A 20,656-nucleotide genomic window follows, 5' to 3' on the forward strand; every position below is an offset into this window, starting at 1 on the left:
ATTTGTTCATTCAACCATGCATGCATTCACGTATTTATTTAATTGTTCATCCATTTTTTTATTCAGCCATCTGTTTATCTACCTCCTGCATTTATTTGCAACAACATTATTGGTTTATAAAGGTTTGGTAAAGGAGGTCTGCAAATGACACATTCATTTAGTTTTGTCATAGTTAATAGTTAATAGATAATTATAGATGATAGATTATAGATATAATGATGTTTTTCCTTCATTTACTTTTTCGTGTTCAATATCACACTTCCAGTCTGACAAATTATATATTATACGAGCTGGAATTTCTTACTGACACAAAACAACAATGAGCATATAGAAACAGTAAGGCTCTAAGTTGCAGCCGGAGAATATTTGGATTGTATTGATTGATACGGAGTGAAGTGTTTTAGTTGTAATGGGCCACAACGTACACAAGCAACGAACCAGACCTGCTTCATGTGGGGTTGGGAAAGGGTTTGCCAGCTAGTGTAAGGGTGAGGGCCCGGACATTGTTATCTTTAGTGAAGCTAGGTTGTAGGCTAACTGCCTAGAGTGTATTAATGTTAACTTTGGTCATTTGGGGTAAGTACATTCTTTTTTGAGTTGTCAAATGCTAACTTTTTGTTTCTTTTTGTCAAAGGGTAAAATTCAGTTTAAAGAAAAAATGCACTTTGCATGTCAATCGGGATGTGTTTATCTTTTGATTTAGTTTTAAATCCAGAGGCTGTTTCGCTAATGTTGGTTAAATGTGGTTTTATTTATTTATTTGTTCATTTATTTATTTGTTTGTTTGTTTTTTGAACTGCTTGGTTTAAGAAATCTGCTTGGTTGTCTGGTTTGTTGTTCACAGTGTAACTGCTACTTGTGAATTTAGTAGTTCCTTTGTATATAAAGTATAGTTATCCCTACTTCGAATTTTGGTTAAATTCATAGTTTAGGTGAATATTTAGATTAGATTTATTGAATTGTTTAATAGAAGGACCCAATAGCTATCCTCTCATAACACAACAGGGTTTTGGGAGCGCCACATCTCTAAAAACATTCCAGGGGTGTATTGTTCCACTAGGTTGGACCTTTCTCACACCCCTGCTACTGTTATCTCTACCCTCTGTGTCTGGTTCTCTCCCTGTGCTTTTCCACACAAGGGTTAAGGGCAGGAACATGGAATTAAGGGTACTAAGTGTTGTATTGCATTGCAAGATGATATCTCTGTCATGTTTGGGTTCATTTCAATGGGCTCAGTCTGAGTGGTAGGGGTCTCAGTGCTGCAGCTGAATAGTTTAGTTTTGGTGTAGATCTCAGAAACATGTGAATTCTGGTCTTTGTGGCCTGTAGGCAACTCTCCTCTGGAGGTGACCAATCCATCCATTTGTCTGCTCTGTGTGATCCCTATCGGTGTAAACACCAAATTCCATGTGAATGTGATTAGTAACTATACCGGATGTAGGACTAAATTAACTACTTAAGGGGAAGATAGTAATGAGCACTTTGGGTATTCTGTAGCCAGAGACTCCTGCACTCTATGTGTGTAGCCACCATCCTCTGAGCAGCCAGGTATGTTGATACTCTCTGAATGTTTTATATTGTAACTATAGATATTCACTTTAGACTAGTTTGAGTGTGTAACTGAATTAGTAAATTGCACCTGACAAATAAATTGTGATGCTCTGATCAACTGTGGCCTCTCAAGACTCTGCAACACTGTTTCCGTAACGACTGGCTAGGATTGGTTTCAAACCAAAAAGCAGTGATGTAAGTGTTGAGGTACCTTGCTTATCACCTGGGTTGGACACGCTGCAGCAGGACTGTTACATTGTATTATATAGCTGTGGATTGTCGTCCAGCCTCTGCATTGGACTGAATGATTATGCTGAGATCACGCAGCAGCCTGGCACTCTGTCCCTAAACCGGTGTGGTCTAACATGCTGGTAAGCCTCGTGACAGAACTGTAGCCTCGGAACTATTCTCCAGAACTAGTAACAGGTTGTGTCCGTGGAATGTGCCAAAATATAGAAAACGGCCGTGGCAATATGCTGAGCGACACTATTCCTAGAAGAAAGCAGTTAATAAAAAGTAAGAGGGGTATTCGTCATAACAGATTGTAGGCATCCAAAAGAAATGACCTTAGGTCAGCCTACCTAACGGGTAGCAATATAGCATTAAAAGAACAGGGACTAAGGCTGAGTTCTTAAATTGAGTGGAGTCAGATTCATTATGTTTACTAAGATAGGGTCCTTTAATAAAATTTTGTATTTCAGCAAAGCGCAGAAAGATGAACATGCAGAAACCTTCACCTACTCCCAGTTACGTTGTGTGTGAGAGGGGGGAGCCTAAATGGCTCAGAATAAAGAGAGCATTTTTTTAAATACATATCTAAGCAAAGGAAAGGGTCTTAACTGTGAAAGACTTGTGCCATTCTCCTGTACTGAAGCAAGCACAGTCTTCCCCCGCAGGTTCCTCCTTCCAGTTGTCTGGCTCGTCCTCCAGGCCTTTTGAGCCAGAATCTGAAAACAAATAGGGAGTTTGGGTCTAAAACTACCAAGCTAACTACCTAAAAACTCCCAGTTCGCACTGATAAAAGCTTGCTAGCAAGCTAACAGGTGTATTGGAAGTATAGTTGGCAATGTCATGCTGTGAAAGAGGGTTCTGTCCCAGACCACAGAACTAGAGCATACTACCTCAAAAACTGGCAATTGCCTCAATGTGAATGCACTATAAATGTAAATGTGATGGGAGTTTTCTATTCTTTTAAGTGTTTGCAATATGTACACATGCGAGTATGTGACAGCCGGTCCATTGTAATGTGTTTGTGTTGAGAACATATGATGCAAGACTTACACTGCACCAGTCTCATTGATAGGAGTGTTTCGCTACCCAAATCCACTGTCCCTCTGTCTCCAGGCCACTCAGTCCTATCCAGTGGATCTGTGCTTTGGCCTTCTTGATCAGGAATGTCTGAGAGGGAGGAGGTTTCACAAGCGCATTCTGACCATATGGCTGTTTATTACATTCACACAATGATGGGCTCAGGGCCACGTGTGACTTTGGCACTCTGTGATGAGGGTTTGTTGTTGTTTTTACATAACAATACAGTAAGCAATACAATAAAACACAAAACAATAACCAATAAAATGCAAGACTTGGGAAAAAAGTGCTTGCCTCTTTAGCACAGGAAAGTGGCATGACAACTCCTGTTGGAAAACATACAGAATTGTGTATGAGACACTTTTTTGCATTGCATTTCATTTGTATTTTGTATTCTGTAGTGCTACAGATATTAAATGTTTTTGCAAATGGTCTTTGTAGGATATTGCAAAATAGATACTTGGATTTCCCCTGTTTTCATATAAATCGTTGTTTGACTGTAGCTGAATTGATGAAGCAAGCTCTTAACAAAACCAAAGTCCATAAGGAGCACATGTACTGTAAGTTTGTATGTGTACGTGTAACGTATCTGTTGAAGAAATAAATAGGAAATTACTAAATTCACATCTTGTTTATCATTCTCTTGTTTACATTTCTGTTTTGCATTGCAATGCATGATAAACAATGGCACATCATGACTAAAGCCCTGGCCACCATCATCATAACAATGAGGAGAAGAAATGTCTTCTTTACGTTTACTGTCATTCCAAGTATGGAGACGTAGCACCTCTATCAGGCTCTCATAAATGGTTGGAATACACACACATGATCACGGTGGTCATGCGTTAATCAGATCAGGCTCTACCATTGAGCCTGCTGACATGTAAATTGAAGCAACTGATCAAATGTATCCTGCACGGATTGCAGATAATGGATGAATGCAGACATTGCTTGATTTTCACAGGATCTTTGCGTGTGGGTTCAGTGGATCTTTGCATACAGAGGAAAAAGGTTTTGTGGTCTGTGGAATTAGACAAAGAGGATTATTTCTGAAATAAAAGAAAACAAATAAAGAAAAAATCATTGGTTGGCTTATTTTACTGACAAATCATTTTTTGTTGCATATTTAAACATTACGTTGCAACAATTCACTTTTTAGTTCGCTACAAACAAATCAAAGAGCTCACCAAACACTATTGTGACACTCTTTCGATTGTTATTTTATTCACTAAACCAAGAAATATGAAAGCCAGATCAGCAAAGTTTGCAAGGAAGCAATCACAGTCTTTTCGTAATTCATTCTCAGTCTGTTTTAGACGGCACTAACCAAAACTAAAGAAAAGAAGAAAACATTTTTTTTAAATGTTTTTGATTCCCTCCACAGTCAGTAAACCCCAAACTCAAAACGTGTTTTGTAGCGTAGAATCAGTTCATGTAGTAAGTCTTGCACTCTTATGTTTATCACTGCTGTTGATCCAGATCTGCTGGCTATTTACAGAGTTTTTCCCAGTGTTTTTCACACTGTATGACATGATGCTCAGGTCTTTAGCTTAACGGCACTGATTCTCTAAAGCTTTTAGACATCATATCATCATCAGAGTCCATATACAATACTTCTGACAAGCAGTGATCTACAGCAAGCACCAATACATTTCTTGCCTTTCTTAAGGTCTATAACCTTCATGCTCCCAATATGGTAGTTTCAAAATCATTCCAGATTCTCCAGAGATATCTTTTGGAATAAAGTGAGATACCAGTGAGTTTAAACTGTAGCTGTTGAATCTGAGAATGACCTATATTTATTAAATGTGTTGACAATCTGACTATCCATGCAGAGAGCACAGGTCTGGAAGCATGTCTGAAGTGAAGTGTCTGGGGCATGGAGTTCAATATTTTGGCGGAGGACAGATTAACACCCTATGACTGGAGGCTTGTCACAAAATCTTTAAAAGTGTCAAACCAAAGATTTTACATCCGCAATGTAAAATCTTGCTAAGAGCCATTGTCCAATAGGAAAGTTCGTATGGGCTGTTAACAAATGCCGTGTGTCCGGTGCCACCCTCTCTCCTCCTATGTCACTTCCAACGCGCGAAAGCTTGAATAGTCACAATCGGCAAACAGGCGGGAGAGACAAGTTGAACGTACGTCCATTATCTTGCTTGCGCGACATTTAGCTCTTATTACGAGCTGTTACAATTACAGCCAATGTTAAATAGCTACATTATTTATGAATACTAATTTAAATTCGCTTACAAGTTTTGATGAGGTTACTGGGCGACTAGCTTAAACGACAAGGATAGGTGGACCAAGATGAGCCTACTAGCCCTTCAACAGGTAATGGACGTTAAGTCTGGTCAGCTAGCTCTGGTTATTTTGAATCGCCAAGCTAATCAGTATTGTGCTAGCCATTCTTAACTTCGATGCTCACTCTCTAGTTAGCTAGTTTAACCACTCTACTGTTTTGTATTTCAGTTCAACATAGAAGTTAAGTGTTTGCTTCAAATCCAGGCTACCCATAGACGTGTTTGCTAAAATAAAGTCAGATTACAACAGTCGTTAGACTCGAATAGCAAGCCATCCTAGCCGGACAAAGCGCAATAAAATTATTAATTCTCTCAGTGCCCCCCTGATATGCCCATATTTTGTGGAGTCCTTAAAGCTTCCTTCTCTTGCTAGCACAAACGTTAGCATAATCGGTTGTTTTGACTATTTCTACCGTTTACTGTTACTGGCTAGCGTTAATTGCGACGTTAACCTCGGCTAAACTTTCGCTGTTCTCTCCAGGAAAAGCTGTTGGACTGATTCTCATTTTAAATAAATAATGTTAGTTTATAGAGAGATAATTACAAATCATAATTTAATACATTCGTTTTCTGTCTGGAACGGTGCACTGCTAATTCTAACTGAAATGTTTTTCGTTTGTAAATTGTTCTCTTAGCTCGCATCAGCACATCTGTAACGGTAGAAATATTCTGAATTAATGATTTGGTGTGATTTTCTGTTCACACTTGCTAAACATAGTGCGTGTGCGTAATTCATTAAATACAAAGAAAACGTAAGATGAATGAGGACATGTCTTAAATTTTGGCTTCAGGTTTTGCTAAGTCTGCGTAAATCATATCCCGCGCCGAGTGTTGCTGAATAGTTACTCACTCCAACCAGATATAGGAAGACCTAGTCTCACATTCACAAACGTTTGTCAGTTGCTTAATGTATGCACAAGAGCGCAATCTACGCCCACCCCCCTCCTCCCTCTGACAGCTGTCTACAGCCGTCCTCGACCATTTGTTTTCCTTACCTCATGCCGTACCGAACTGCATTAAAGCTACAACACAGCGATGACGATTCCCAAAACAGGATTAAGAGGTTTTTTTAGATAGGTTGTGGGTTTAGATGTTTTTGGTTCTTCAGTGGCAGTTTTGAAATCCAACATCGGTGTATATAGTTTATGTTTACATGACTAAAGGTGTTAAAGACCTTTTAAGTGAGTGTGTCAGGTGTAAATATGAAGTGTGTGTGTGCTAATTAACCCCATGTTGTGTCTTGAATTGTACAGCAATCCAATAAAAATGCCATATAACACATGAACTTTTTTTTTCTCAATCTCTAGCCACTAGTGGAGTCCCTGCCGGTTGAGAGTGACGCTGACAGCGGGATGGGCTCACCAGTGGAAGCCGAAACCACAGAGAACCCACCCCCTCCAGAGCAGCAAGCAGGTAGTGGTCCACTGCTGGCCCAGTCATACAAAGACATTTGTGGGAAAGTTACAGTGATTTAAGGTTCTAATGGGATCTCCATTTTTGTGTTCTAGACTCTGATGATGAAGACATCGCATCGGCCAGGAAGTCTCGCTCTCGGAAGGCACTGAGGGACAGTGACAGCGAAGAGGGCGAGGAGGCGGGTGGGATAGAGGGAGCACTCGTTCTCTCTGCGTCCAGCGAAGATGAGGCAGAAGAGGGGGAGGAGAAGACGGAGGTGAAGAAGGCAACCAGGACCAAGAAAAGGATCGCCCGTGTCTCCATGGACAGCGAGGACAGTGAAAAGGAAAACAGTAAGGAAGAGGACAAAGAGAGAGAAGCTGGAAGGAGGAGAGAGCAGTCCAAGCGACGCAAGGAGAGAGAGAGGAAAAAGGAGGCCGGGAAGAAGCAACAGAAGGAGACGAAAGTGGTGAGTGTGCTCAGCTCTAATAGATAGCCGTGGGAAATAGAATTAGAATTTCTACCATGATGGGTGTAAATGAAGTTGCTTTGTGACCATGTTAAGGGCTTGAGGTGAAGAATGAAACAAAGAGTATCTGGTGCTGATTGAGTTTCAGGTAGAGGTGACGCATACTCTACATCTGAATGAATTTATATTTATTATCATTTAAATCTACCTTTATTCCTCTATCAGGCCCCTCGAGGTATAAATGATAGTGGCTGCCTTCTTGGAGACACAGATCTGTTTGATGCAGAGGAGGAGGAGGATGAGGATGAGGAAGAGTCTCTAGAGGCAATCAGAGCGTCTGTCAAGCAGAAGGCTAAAAAACACAAGGTACACTTATACCTACTATCCTCTTACACACACACACACACACACACCTTCCCTCTCACTAACACAAACATGCATACCATATTTAAAAATTCCATTGTGATTATTGTCCAGAGTCTGTGTTTTAACAGTTGACGTGTGTCTTTGTGTGTGTGTACTTTAGTCTCATATTGAAGAGGAACATGCAGAAAAACCTCAACGTGTGGTAAGGCTCCTGATGTGGCTAGTATTAATATTGGATATCCTTCTGGACATCATCTTGCATAACTGCTTTACCTACTGTTAATCCCTCATGGTTTTTGGTGTGTTTCTGAATTTGCTTGTGTGTGTGTGTGTCTGTGTACGTAGGAGAGAAAAGCAGCACGTGCCAGTAAGGAGGCTATAAAGCAGTTACACAGCGAGACCCAGAGGCTCGTCAGAGGTCAGCACACACTGGAGTTTCCTCTTTATGCGCATGCTGAGCTCAGGCTCTTCTCTACAAATGTTTTCATAGATTTGAAAAGCACAGAATTATATGAATCATTGAATGTTTCTTTGGCTTAGAATGGCTTAGACATTGTACAGAAGCTAACAGCTTTTGTAGTGTTGATGTTCTTCATGAAGGGGGGGGTGGGGGGGGCTGGCTTTCTTTTTAAATGCTTGATCTTGTGCTTAACTGACCTTTAAGTCCTCAGTCCCTCTTGTCCACCTCCTTCGTGGTTCTTGTTGTGAGGAGCTCATACCCGCTCTTCAGTGTCTGTTTCTCCTGCCCCCACAGAGTCCAGTATTGGGCTGGGCTACCACCTACCTGAGCCCAAGAGCATCCATGAGTTCTTCAAGAAGAGAGGCAGACCTCAAGGGCCCGGCATGGCCCTCCTGAAGTAGGACTCCCACACACACACCCCACTTGTATTCACATATATACACAACTGCATGTGATGCCTAGTATCACATCTATACCTGTGCAGACACACTGGTCTGTGCTCATCCTGGTAAGCATGGCTGACCCTCTGCTCTCCTCCCCTCCCCTGGACTTGCTCTCTCAGGTCAGCGCAGTACCAGGCTACTATCCTGGAAGCCACTGCAGCCTCAGCCAAGCAGAGCCAACGTCAGGAGCCCCAGCAGGCTGAAGAGGCCCCTGTAGTTGCCTCTGACCTTCAGGTGTCCATGGAGCCCCCATCAGCCCAGCATCTAGAAGGGGAGGGCCTTCAGCAGGAGGAGCCCACCGCCCAATCACAATCTGGTGTGGCCAAACCAGATGGCCTATTAGATGCTTTATTGGAGGATGCGTCCTGCCTCACAGATAGGCCTTCAATCCAAGTGGTCCTCGGGGCGTCTGGGTCGGAACCCCTAACTGAGGAAGCACCCGCTGCTTTAGCCCCGCCTGTGGAAGCTCCTCCTCCTGCCATCAAGACTCGTAAGGACAGGCTGACCCGGCTCCGAGAGCTGGGCCTGGACCCACCACCCGTGGCTCGACTCCAGGCCTCTGAGGACTCTTTTGTGGAGCTGGAGGCCGCGCAGGTTAACCCAGGTAAGAGCACAAACACACTATGCATGTGCTGTGCCAGCTATCTCATGTCCAATTGATCCTGCACTGTGTACACACTTTTGTGTGAGATTTTGCGTAGGTGTCTGTATGTTTGTTTTATACTGTGTAATTAGGGATCATAATGTTGTGTTTGTGAAGGGTGGTTAGATTGTGTTCATGATTGTGATGGTAAGCATGCGTGTGTATGCAGCTCTGGAGGCCCTGAAGGACCGGTTCCTGCGTCACATCCAGCCTGTGGTCCGCCCCAAAGGGGAACGCTCCGTGCAGCTCAGTGTGGTCAGGAAGGACAGCGCCCCCTCGGGGCAGGAGGAGCTCCGCACTGACGCTCTCACAATCACCCTCACGGAGGATGATGAGCAGCCCAAAGTCAAACCAGGTAACCACAGTGTGTTCCAGACCAGACCTAGAAGATCAGATAGCCCATAATTTAGATCCCATAAAATAGGTGGGGACCTACACCACCATACCAGGGTACCCCCCAGGTACCAGGTACGTGGCTTAATGACAAGTTGTCTCAGAGTAAGTTGTAAACTTCCTAATAGAAGGCCTATGGCTTAATTCTCATTGCAAAACAAAGCCAGAGGGCCTGAGTTAACTTAACCAGATTTGTCACTAAACCACGTACTTGGAATACCTCTCTGATGACCAAACATCCTATAATGCCTTGCATGTCTAATATGTAGTGTGTATATCCATGACAGAGGGTGTGTGTGTCGCACTGTCCTAAAAAGAACATGTGCGCTTGTCAAAAAGCTGCTTAAAGCCCATTGTTAACGGGGTGTGTGTGTGTGTTTAGGTGAGCGTCTGTTTCTGTTGAAGTCCCGTCTGCAGAAGGCCATGGCGGTACGTCGGGAAGAGGAGAGACAGAAGCGCGCTGCTCTTTATCGCCTAGACAATGAAGACTGTGGAGAGGAGGAAGAGGAAGAAGAGATGACTGAGTCTGAGGAGGAAGAGGTAAAGCAGCACAGTTTTGTCACTGTGGGTCCGTGTTGATTAGCGTGTGTGGGGGTTTGTTTTTAACTCTCGTGTGTGTGTGTGTGTGTGTGTGTGTGTGTGTGTGTGTGTGTGTGTGTGTGTGTCAGGGTGTAGACGAGCTGCTTGGTGGTGGAGGTGAAGAGCAGCAGGATGGAGACGAGGCAGATGAAGATGAGTGTGATGAAGATGAGGAAGAGGATGCCGCAGACAGAGCCACCGTTGTGATGAGGAGCCCCTCCCCACGTCAGGACAATGATGGGACTCTTATGCTGTTCGCCGGAAGCTCCTGCTCTCGTACCAGGTGACCTGTGTGTCCGTATGTTCTGGACTCAAGAGGGTGTGTGTGTGTGTGTGTGTGTGTGGGTTTGTGGATGTTTAGGGGTGTGTGTGTGGTGTGTGGATGTCTGTGGTTTGCTCTACTGACTCTGCGTTTGTTTTGTCCCACAGTGATGGAGTGAAGAGGACAGGAGCAGGTCAGGACAGCGATAATAAACTCGGTGAGTGAGGGGAGTCGCTAGAGCGGGCTGAATATTTCTGTCCTAGTGACGTGTGTGTGTGCGGAGGGAGGGCATGTATGATTGAGACCCAGTGTGACGTGTTGGTCTCTCCGCAGAAGAGGATGATTCTCTGTCTTTGGTGAAGGACAGCAGTCACAACAGCAGCTTTGAGCTCATGGGCTCCATGATCCCGTCGTACCAGCCAGTCACCCGAACGGCAGGAAGGGGTGTGGCCTCCAGCCTCTTCCGTTCGCCCTCCCCCTGCCTCTTCAGACCCAGCTTCCTGGGCTCCGCATCCAAGGTGACACAGATGTGCACCACACCCATGCACATCTATACCACACAAACAAACAAGCCAAGTTCACTTCCTGTCTCCTTCCACACAATCTATCATTGTCTCTGTGTACCTCCAGTGTGGGTATGTTCTTGAGTGAACAAAGTTGTAGTCAGTTGTTTATCACCCATAGTGATGAGTACATCACAGCTTTCTGTGATCTGTAATATAACTCGATCAACAATATTCTTATTCTTTACCAGATATGTGTTGATGTCCATTCAGTACTAGCCTATTCTGTACACATAAATGTATATTTCATTCATTGCTTAAATGTACTGACGCCAGGTTAGGACCAGATCTATTGCAGTGTCTAGGCCTGCTTCAGTTTAGGAACCCTTTAACTACATAATGACTGAGAGATTGGCTTCTATCTCTTTGTAATGGATGAACACTGATACACACACACACACACACACACACACACACACACACACACACACACACACACACACACACACACACACCACACACACACACACACACACACACACACACACACATATATATATGCATGTATTAATGAGTGTGTGTGTGTGTCTTGCAGAGCTCTGGGAAGGGCTCTGAGCCGTCTCTGCCAGTGGAGGACTCCCAGGACCTCTACGCCCCGCCCTCCCCCCCTGAGGCCCGCCTGGGCGGCTTCTCTCTGGACGAGCACACCCCCACCCACACGCAGCAGGAGGAGCCGCAGTCGCAGCTGCTGACGGCCGACGGCTTCCTGAACGTGGGCCGACACGGCGCCCACCCGACATCGTCCCGGCCGCGGCTGCTCCTGGAGAGTCTGGACGAGAACGCCATGGACGCCAACATGGACGAGCTGCTGGGGCTGTGCTCCGGAGGCTTCACCACGCAGGTCCCCAGCTCCGCTCTCGCACACACCCCCTCAAGCACACTCCAGCGCACCACCAGCCCCTTGCCGATCCCCATCCCACCGCCCCCAAGCCTGCCGGACATGCAGGCCAGCTCGGACACAAGCATGGACCAGCTACTTGCACTCTGCTCCGGAAAGTTCACCAGCCCCAGTGAGTATTTGGCTGCAGCTGTGGATGGTCGTGCTGTGAAAGCTGTTGTGTGTGTAAACTTATGAATCATTTTTGGTGATTTTAAATGTGTGTGTGTGTGTGTGTGTGTGTGTGTGTGTGTGTGTGTGTGTGTGTGTGTGTGTGTGTGTGTGTGTGTGTGTGTGTGTGTGTGTGTGTGTGTGTGTGTGTGTGTGTGTGTGTGTGTGTGCTCCAGGTGGTACTCCTCTGACGTGTGTGTCCAGCCCCGCGTCTCACAGAAAAACTGCTGAAGCGAGCAGGTACTACAACACTTCAGTATTCATGCCAGATTTACTCTGTCAGTCTTGTGTTTTGATGTTCTCTTGATTAGACAAGTCCAACACAGTGTGTTTGTGTGCATCTGTAGGAGAGAGCGGCTGTGTGAGGATGACGAGCCAGAGGAGGAAGATTGCGAGTTCAAGCTCATGTCAGACGTAGAGAGTCTCAGTGGTCAGGTAAGCCCACAGAAATCTTTTTTTCTGTGTGTATGTATGTGTGTGTGTGCGCTTCTGTACATTTTTGGGTGCTTGATTGTGTCCCTATTTCTACCCTCAGGAGGATGATTCAGATGACCAGAATGACAAGGAAGATGAACAAGGTGAAGGTGAAGATGAGGAAGAGGACGATGAAGCCGAGGAGGAGATGCAGGCAGTGTTCGGCCGACCAAATGGGAAGAGGAAACTGTAAGGAGCACCTCAGTATCTGTGACCAGAACTAACTGGGACCAGAACTAACTGTGACCTCAGTATCTGGGACCAGAACTAACTGTGACCTCAGTATCTGGGACCAGAACTAACTGTGACCAGAAACCTGAGCTGCACTCAGGGATGCAGGGATGCATTGTTAATCATGCTGGGCTCACCTCTCTGTTCTTTCTTTCTTTCTTTTCTTTCTTTTCTTTCTTTTCTTTCTTTCGTTCTGCTTCCTTTTGTCTGCATCTCTCAGGAGGCTGACTGAGTTTGTGGATTCTGAGGCAGAGCTGTCCGGCAGTGAGGGCAGTGAAGATGAAGAGGATGGCGGGGTGAATGAATATGAGGAAGATGAGTTGCAGGAGGAGCTGCCGTCTGACGAGGAACTACAGGACCAAGTCAACAAGATCCACATGTAAGACACCACACACACACACACACACACACACACACACACACACACAGGCCCTCACCCATACATAAACACACTCATTGTGATGTGGCCCTTTTTTTATTTGTACAGGAAGCAGATACTTGATGATGATAAGCGTCGGCTGCGTCTCTATCAAGAGCGTTACCTTGCCGACGGGGACTTGCACTCAGACGGACCAGGGCGAACCAGACGCTTCCGCTGGAAAAATAATGGTAGGCACATCTTTCTCTCTCTCTCTCTCTGTCTCTCACACACGCACACATGCACACATGCACACTGTCTCAATCTGATTGTGTGTGTTGTATGTTTGTATAAGCAGTGTTCATCTGTGTGAAGGTTTGCTAATGTGTTTGTGTGTTTCTTCACAGACGATGGCTTTGACTTTGAGGGGCCAGAAGGTGAGGAGGTGGAGGAGGAGGAAGATGAAGAGTTGGACCAGACTGAGGTCCAGAGGAGGAAAGAGAGGATGGAAAAGGAGCAGTGGCTACGAGAGCAGGTCTGTCTGTCTGTGTGTGTGTGAGGTTATGTGGCTGCATGTAGGTATATGCTGAGGTGTGTGTGTGTGTGTGTGTCTATTCCTGTATTCATGGCTGATTGTCTATATGTTTGTAGCAGTCTGTGGCTAAGACGAAGAAGGGCAAAGGTGAGGAGGTGGAGGAAGAGGAAGAGTGCTTCGGTGGGGAAGAGGACAGTCAGTTCATGAAGCTCGCCTTGAAGGTTATGGCAAAAACCATGCAGAAAAAAGGTGAGCTCAAAGCAAAACCTCCATGTGTCTGTCTGTCTCTCTGTCTCTGTCTCTCTCTCTGTGTCCCTCACGCGCACTCACACACTGTCTCGGTTTTCCAGAGGCTTCTGTGGCTCCTCTTCAGGAACAGAAAGCTCCTGCGTCTGACCCATTCCGGAGACCTGCTCCAACTGCAGTGGTCAGTAACTTACAATCACTAACTCTCTTGTTTCACACACACACACACACACACACACACACACACACACACACACACACACACACACTCTCTCGTAAATCAGGTGCCATTCAAAATGTAATTCAGACAAATTAATATAGTATATGGTGGCTGTGTTCTCAAATTCATAGATCTTCCTTTGACATGTATATTACATCATGGGGGACTGTCTTGAACACATTGTAAAAACTTGAACTGTCCATTTTCATGTATTTATTTTTTTTATTATTATTATTATTATTATTTGACCCATTAAAATGTTGACTGTATCGTCCTTTGCTAACAGTTCTGTATTCATGAGTAATGCTAACCGCTTCAGCCAGCAGTAGTTTTGCCAGTCCCTATAAGCACCGTATCGTAACCTTTGACCTCTGCACTTTTCAGGTCAAACGGGGGTCACTGTTGAGTCAGCCAAAAACCATGCTGCAGAAGCTTGCTACAATCTCCGACGGCAACCCCATTGGTCCACGCAACACTCGTGGCTTCCTGTTTCAGACACTCTCTCCTGAGAAAGACTCCGCCCCTTCCAAACGCCCCAAACAGGTAGGTTATATGAGCCGTTCCCACCATAGACATATATACCTATCTATATATGTCTATGGTTCCCACCAGCAACAAAACCAAAGTTTCTCATGCCCCTCTGTCAGTCCACCTTTGCATTGATGTTTTGAAATCATGTGCAGTAAGTCTTTTTGTCCACTAAGAGGCGCTAAAGCTTTAAATGTTAGTCCTGCCAGGCAAGGATTAGAGGTTGTCATCCTTCTCAATGCAACCAGGGGGAGCTCTTTATCTCTACCATTCCACTTAGTGAACATTTAGCCAGCCCCATTGTCATTGAGGTGCTACTACACTGAAGAGGTTCAAGTGATTCACCCAGAGTATCTGTGCGATGGACAACTTCAGTGCTTACTGTCCTGTGAAGCCAATCAGATGATGATGATGGGGATGGGGGGGGGGGGGGTTGTGTGTAAGACAGCTTTGGGATGTATATAATGAAAATCATGAAGGCAGTTGGTAACCTATGGTGGATCAGCAAGAAAACAAATCCGGATGGTTGATAATAGGGTCTGAAAGAATCAGTCTACTTCCCCATATGCAATTGTTGGATCTAAACGGCCTTCGCACAGTTAGTTTCTGACTCCCCGTCTCACTTCTCCCTGTCTCTCCTGCGCTCTTTTAGGTGAAGAGGTCAGGGTCTGATTCTCCGGCCCCTGCAGCCAAGCGGCCACGGCAGGAGAAAAAGGCAACAACCTCCGGCCCTCCAAGAAGCATCTTCAGCTACCTGGAGAACTAACACACACACAAACTCTTATGTGACTTGAGTTACCCTCGCTCCTTTTAGTGATACTATGAAACATGAGGGCAGATTTAAATATTACCATAGTTTTATCATGTAAATATTGTTTTTGGGTTGCTTTAAGATTGTTTTAATTTGTTTTGTGTTTTTAATGTATTTTAGTACGCTGTAAATAAAGGATATTTTAACATAACTGATGTCTGAAGTTTTTAGTGTCTGGAGTGCTCTCTGCACTTGGTAGCTTGGTTCATTATGGTGGCTTGATCTGTCAAGAGTACCATTAACTGCATTAACATCAAGATTTGCATTAGTATTAATGTTAAACTTCTCATTCCCGATCAGCTCTTGAGGGGACTGTACTGACCCTGTTCTATTTTACTACCACCCTAAAAGAAACTTACTGGATGGACATTTTGTCCAGCATCACAAGGAGAAACACTGGCAGCCTGCCTCAGTGTCATTTTAGATGGGGTCTGAAATGGGTTTCCAGGTGCAAGGATATCATGCTATTGGCTGTATCATCTAGCTTAGTCCTCTTAGTCAAAGGTGTGACGACACATCCGAGCATTCATAGTGTCCTGTTATACAAAGTGTGTGCATGTGTGAGAGTGGCAGCGGTAGTATATACTTTTCAACAGCGTCTGTAAGCACACGCACTTGAGCATATCCACTATGTGCTGTGTGAGACAGCGCTGGTGGGCGTTGTGTCGAGTGCGGGGTAGCTGCCACTCCTCATCTTACCGCGTGTGTCTGACAGGGGGACCGGCGGCGCACCCAACGGATGCTGTCACACTCATCGGCAGCGCGCTCAGACATGGAGCAGGGGAGGAGCGGGTTCAAGCTCGAGCCTCCACAGGGCTTTAACTCTTTTACACACAGGCCTCATTTAAGATCAAAATCATGGTGCCTCGTTTGTGTGTGTGGGAGTTTTTTGTATTTGTCTTTGTGCGTTACGAAAAGGTGGTGTGGTCCATGTAAACATATTTTAGTTTCACATCACTCGTTCTTGAATGCCAAAGTCTGAATTTGAATGCAATGTTAATATCAGAGCTACGTTCTTTCACCTCCTGTAGTTTGAGTAAGGCCTTATTTTCTTTTCCGTCTTCCTGACTCCCTCTCCCCTTTGCTCATCCTTATTCGTTCGTTTGGAAGATGGAGATGGTTTAGCATGTGACGAAGCCGCGGGCCGCGTTCTTGTTTGATGTATTTTTTATGTGTTAAGGCTACTGTTGAAGGCTGGCGAGGCGGAGGGGCCTGGAGACGCCCGGAGGAGCAGCACTTGAATGGGGATGTTGTTGGACGGGTTGAGGAGCGGGGGAGGGGGGAGGTGTTCTGCCGGCAGCCATCGCTTGTCATGGGACGGGAGAGAACACAGGCTACTTATGAAGTCTGTGTGATGTACAAAAACACGCTCAGACACAACAGACGCAATCTGTGATACCAAACGATCAGCTGTCACAAATTTCTAATATCACTCAAACCAGTGAGCCATGCATAGGTAGCCGATTTCCGAACCCTTAATCAAGAACAATATCCCTGCAAAGTAGCCCCCCCGTGCACCAGTAATGTTTCCATTTTGTATTTGTCCAGTTTGCTTCTGTTCATTTCCCTTGTTCTGCGGCCCCTGCCCAGTTTGGGAAGTGAGTCATACGCTCAGCCAGCGGTAGGCCTTCATGCATCATAAGCACAGTACTGAGGGAGGGAGGGAGAGGGGAGGGGAGGTGGAATCACTGATAAACATCCTTTTAACAGCACGGCGGGAGGAGGGTCGACTGGGAGGGCATCTTTTTCGTCCACGAAGAATAAACGGTAAGACAAGGCCTTCTATTTATTCACCTCTGACAGTCTGTTTTGTGTGTCCTGATTTATGTAATAAAGCAGCCAAAAGGACAGAGCACCATTAGCCGTGGATGAACGGAGAGCGCAAGGTTTTTCGCCGAGCGCAGGATCTGAGAGATGGGGTGAGACTCAAACGGAGCGCCGCTCTTACATAACAAACCATGGCCGGATTAATCTCGACAAAACTGTTATTTTGCGCATTGTTTCAAATCACGTTATTGCGATATTTTGATGTAGGCTGTTGTTTATGTAGGCTATGTACCGTAAATTACCGTAATATATTTATGTCCGCTTTTAATCTAGTTCCCTCCAGCTTTGACATTTCAGTTTACTGTTGAATTAATAACATGAGCCATCGCCACGTTATAGCCTAACGTAGCTTAATGTATGGTATTTTTAAAGTGGCGTTATTATGGAAATATGTTTTATGTCCTTCATATAGCAAGCAGGTAGGGTAGCCTGTAATGTAAGCTCTGCTCTATGATAGCCCTCTCACTTCACTGCATTCCCTTTAGACACCGAGGACGAGAACATGACATTGACTTTATGATCGGGGCTCAACATTTGTCATGCTGATTCAATGATCAGACAAGCTAAACCGCCTGGCAACTGGGCGAGATGCACGTTGTGGCTGTCCTTCAGCGCCAGGTGCCTGCACATCTGTATTAAGGCTACATTCAGTTAATGATGGAAAATTATCACTGGAATGCAACTGCTGCCTGTCACCACATCATCTGAAATGAACTTGACTGCCCTGATCAAATAAAAATATGAAAAAATATGAAAAAGCTGGGATAACCTTCGACGATACGTTCAACAGGAGAACATCATTGATTATTGTAGCCAATAGCCCTACATTTAAATAATGTATTTCGTTTAGCCAAAGTGTTATACTTCTATGGCAAAAAAAAACATAGATAACGTGTAGTATTTGTACCGAAGAAATGTCGTGTTGTGCCAATGATTTTTGGTTGTTTTTTTTCTTAAGAAGATTTGAGTCTTTCATTTTTTGGCCTATGCTCTGTAATGTCAGCGTGCCATAGAAACAATCAGGCCTACTTCATGATGATAATATTTCCAGTAGAAAATTTTGATGATGTTTGTCACACAACTTCTTAGCTCTGATTTTCCTGTTTCATGAGTAAGCCTAATGTTTAAATGTTTAATGTTCTCTGGGGAGTTCTAAACTTTACCCTGCTGAAGTCCAAATGAAGAGGTCTAAAGCAGGTTCCTAAAGACTCTCACTCTTTCTCTCTGACTTCCTGTCTGCCTCTAACAGAGCTACAGAGTCCCGCACCCAGTCCAGAATGCTCCAGCAGGATCGCCCAAACAACGCAGCCTATGGAGGTGTGTCCTCCTCCCTGCGCCTGCTTAGCAATGGCCCGCAGCAGTTCAACAAGAAGTTTGAGAAAGACAGCAATTTCAACTTCCTGGGTGAAGATGACGAGACACTTGGGGGAGACGAGAACCGTAATCAGGTGAGGCCACGTTCCCTGGGGCCGCTGGGCCGCGAGTTGCCGACCCTGCTTCACCACACAGGGGTGCCTCTGGGGCCACTGTCCCCGCTATCCCGCCTGCCCTGCTGGAGCCCACTGGAGCCCCTCCAGGAGGTGGAGAGCGGCGATGATGGAGGTGGCAGGGTGCCTCCAGAGGGAGCTGAGGAGGGCAGGATAGACGAGGAGATGAGGCGAATTAGTGATGGGGAGAAGAAGGACCTGGAAGAGTCCAGAGAGTACGGCGGTAAGGAGGAGGAAGGAGTGGAGGAGGAGGATGATGGGTTGGAGTGGGGCGAGAGTGATGAGGAGTTTGCCTTCAGCTCCCACAGCGGCAGTGCCTCCTCGCTTGCTGACGGTGGAGAGGCTGGCCTTGGCAATCTCCCATCTACCTGGGACCGCCTCTGCATTGGGGGTCCACCCACTGCGGAGCAAGACCACACCTTCTCGGGTCAACGCGGGGCGGAGAGATTCCGAGGGAGCCTGGAAGGCATGGAGCCAGGGGACGAGGAGGGTTCGTCGGACTCCGAGTGGGACGGCTGCGGTACCAGCGATGAAGTGATGGAGGCGCTGTGGAGTGCTCAAGACCGACAAAGTTTCAAAGAGAAAGAGATGCAAAAGCACCAGTTGCAGCTCACCATGTACCGGCGACTGGCGCTGATCCGCTGGGTTCGAACCCTTCAGGCCCGCGTGCAGGACCAGCAGAACCGCCTGCAGAGCAGCTTTGACGTCATCCTCACACACCGCAAAGAGCTCCTGCGCATGGGAGCTGCTGCCAGCCACTGAGACATGAGGATGAGGAAGAGGAACGTTCAGAAAGAGTAGACAGGACTTGTGTAGAGAGTGGTATCATCCTGGGACTGTCACCAACCATAATATTACAGCCAAAGACGTGATCAGACCTTGTTCTGTGATGGTCTCCCTTCCCTCTCTGACTCAGGGATCAGTGTCGTGTAGGGTCTGGAGATGTAGGCTAGTTATTTCCTGGTGTGTGATTCCTCTGTTCTATCTTTGCACTCCTGGGACTGGCTGTGTATGTCTCTGTGTGAGTGAGAGCATGTGTCTGTGATCTATCTCTGTGTGTGAGCGGTTGAATTATATGTTGTATTTCTGTTCCCAGCCAGAATTCTTGGACAGATATACTAAAATAACCTCTATATATGACCTTTAAATTATATTAAAGTTTATCCCAGAGCTTATCATAAATGGATCTATATTATGTGGAATAAAACATCTGTAACACTTTCAGGTGTGGCTTCTTTAATTACATTCTTTGTATGAATGGAAGGGAAAGACAAATGTTAAATTGAACCTTTTGGCCGTTGAAGTGATTAGGATTATCTGTGTGATTCAGATATAGCAGCACATGGCAGACTTCGGCCCCTGAGTTCTTCTTGTCGCGTGTAGCATCTTTTGTCTTTGACATTTGCCTGGAAACTGGCCTGATACCACAGAGTCCATTTTAAACTGTTTTCAGATGAAGAATTGTTCTGAATAACTAGCCTGCCTCATACGGCATCAACCATACACACATATCCATCGCCCCGGGTGCAGCATATTCAACTTGTGTGTTTGCGCGCATGTACATGCAAGATATGTGCGTGTATGTTAACGCAGATACCGTTTGTAATTTAATCCATCGTCTGAACAAGTCTGCAGGAGTTGCACCCCCGATGCTATGTACCCCTGGGGTTTCGTTGGAGTCTGCGCCTCGGGGCTCTGGCTCTCCAAGCCCGGGACGCACTCGCTGGTCCAGTCGTGCGCCAGAGCCAAGCCCTTGAGGCAAGATGAGGATAATCTCCGTTTGTGCCGCCCGGCCCTGAGGCGCAGATTTTAGCTTTCCGCTTATCACCGTTATGGTCTGTGTGCGTAATAGTGGCAGACCATTGTAGCATAAGACTACAATACTAATTTGTTGTTTGTTTGTGGATTTTGTGTTAGTGGGGTGTCACGCTTTATTCGTTAAATGTTCTTCTTTTGAAGAGCCCTGTGCCTCTCGACCAGTCAAAAAAATGCCAAAACCATGGAACCCGGAGCCTAAATATGCCTGTCTTATAAATGCTATAATAAGACCTTATGCTAGGGGAGTGTCACACCTTTTAAATATTCATGTCACTTGACACATTGTTTAGCCTGGCACTTTCATATAACCAAAATAGGCCCACAGCTTTAAGTTTGTG

The 20,656-nt window shown here is 45.5% G+C and overlaps 2 protein-coding genes across 3 annotated transcripts; both read left to right on the top strand.

The window, feature by feature from the left end:
* The first annotated feature begins 4,967 nt into the window (after window positions 1-4,967).
* Window positions 4,968-15,311, top strand: LOC105892141 (claspin). Of its 2 annotated transcripts, none has more exons than XM_031586452.2 (24): window positions 4,968-5,193; window positions 6,470-6,575; window positions 6,671-7,026; window positions 7,252-7,392; window positions 7,553-7,594; window positions 7,738-7,810; window positions 8,147-8,249; window positions 8,415-8,899; window positions 9,108-9,293; window positions 9,714-9,871; window positions 10,000-10,193; window positions 10,340-10,389; window positions 10,506-10,690; window positions 11,271-11,745; window positions 11,960-12,023; window positions 12,131-12,218; window positions 12,319-12,446; window positions 12,709-12,867; window positions 12,976-13,097; window positions 13,254-13,381; window positions 13,501-13,630; window positions 13,732-13,808; window positions 14,232-14,390; window positions 15,028-15,311. In XM_031586452.2, exons 1-24 carry the CDS (start codon window positions 5,170-5,172, stop codon window positions 15,139-15,141), a joined length of 3,747 nt encoding a protein of 1,248 aa, XP_031442312.1. In that variant the 5' UTR covers window positions 4,968-5,169; the 3' UTR covers window positions 15,142-15,311. The 2 variants fall into 2 exon arrangements, with proteins under 2 accessions (XP_031442312.1, XP_012673828.2); XM_012818374.3 differs by having other exon boundaries at window positions 4,969-5,193; window positions 13,498-13,630; window positions 15,028-15,310.
* A 1,649-nt stretch (window positions 15,312-16,960) lies between these two features.
* LOC105892142 (UPF0500 protein C1orf216 homolog) lies at window positions 16,961-19,721 on the top strand. Its single transcript, XM_031586448.2, has 2 exons — window positions 16,961-17,105; window positions 18,263-19,721. Exons 1-2 carry the CDS (start codon window positions 17,101-17,103, stop codon window positions 19,260-19,262), a joined length of 1,005 nt encoding a protein of 334 aa, XP_031442308.1. The 5' UTR covers window positions 16,961-17,100; the 3' UTR covers window positions 19,263-19,721.
* The last annotated feature ends 935 nt before the right edge of the window (window positions 19,722-20,656 follow it).

The sequence above is a fragment of the Clupea harengus genome, chromosome 19, assembly GCF_900700415.2.
Source record: "Clupea harengus chromosome 19, Ch_v2.0.2, whole genome shotgun sequence".
NCBI lineage: Eukaryota > Metazoa > Chordata > Actinopteri > Clupeiformes > Clupeidae > Clupea > Clupea harengus.

Excerpts from the sequence above, each read along its gene's own strand:
- LOC105892141 (XM_012818374.3), top strand. The coding sequence starts at position 5,170 with ATGAGCCTACTAGCCCTTCAACAG. Across the intron at positions 9,294-9,713 it reads GCAGCCCAAAGTCAAACCAG|GTGAGCGTCTGTTTCTGTTG; the intron begins GTAACCACAGTG and ends GTGTGTGTTTAG. Across the intron at positions 13,098-13,253 it reads CTTCCGCTGGAAAAATAATG|ACGATGGCTTTGACTTTGAG; the intron begins GTAGGCACATCT and ends GTTTCTTCACAG.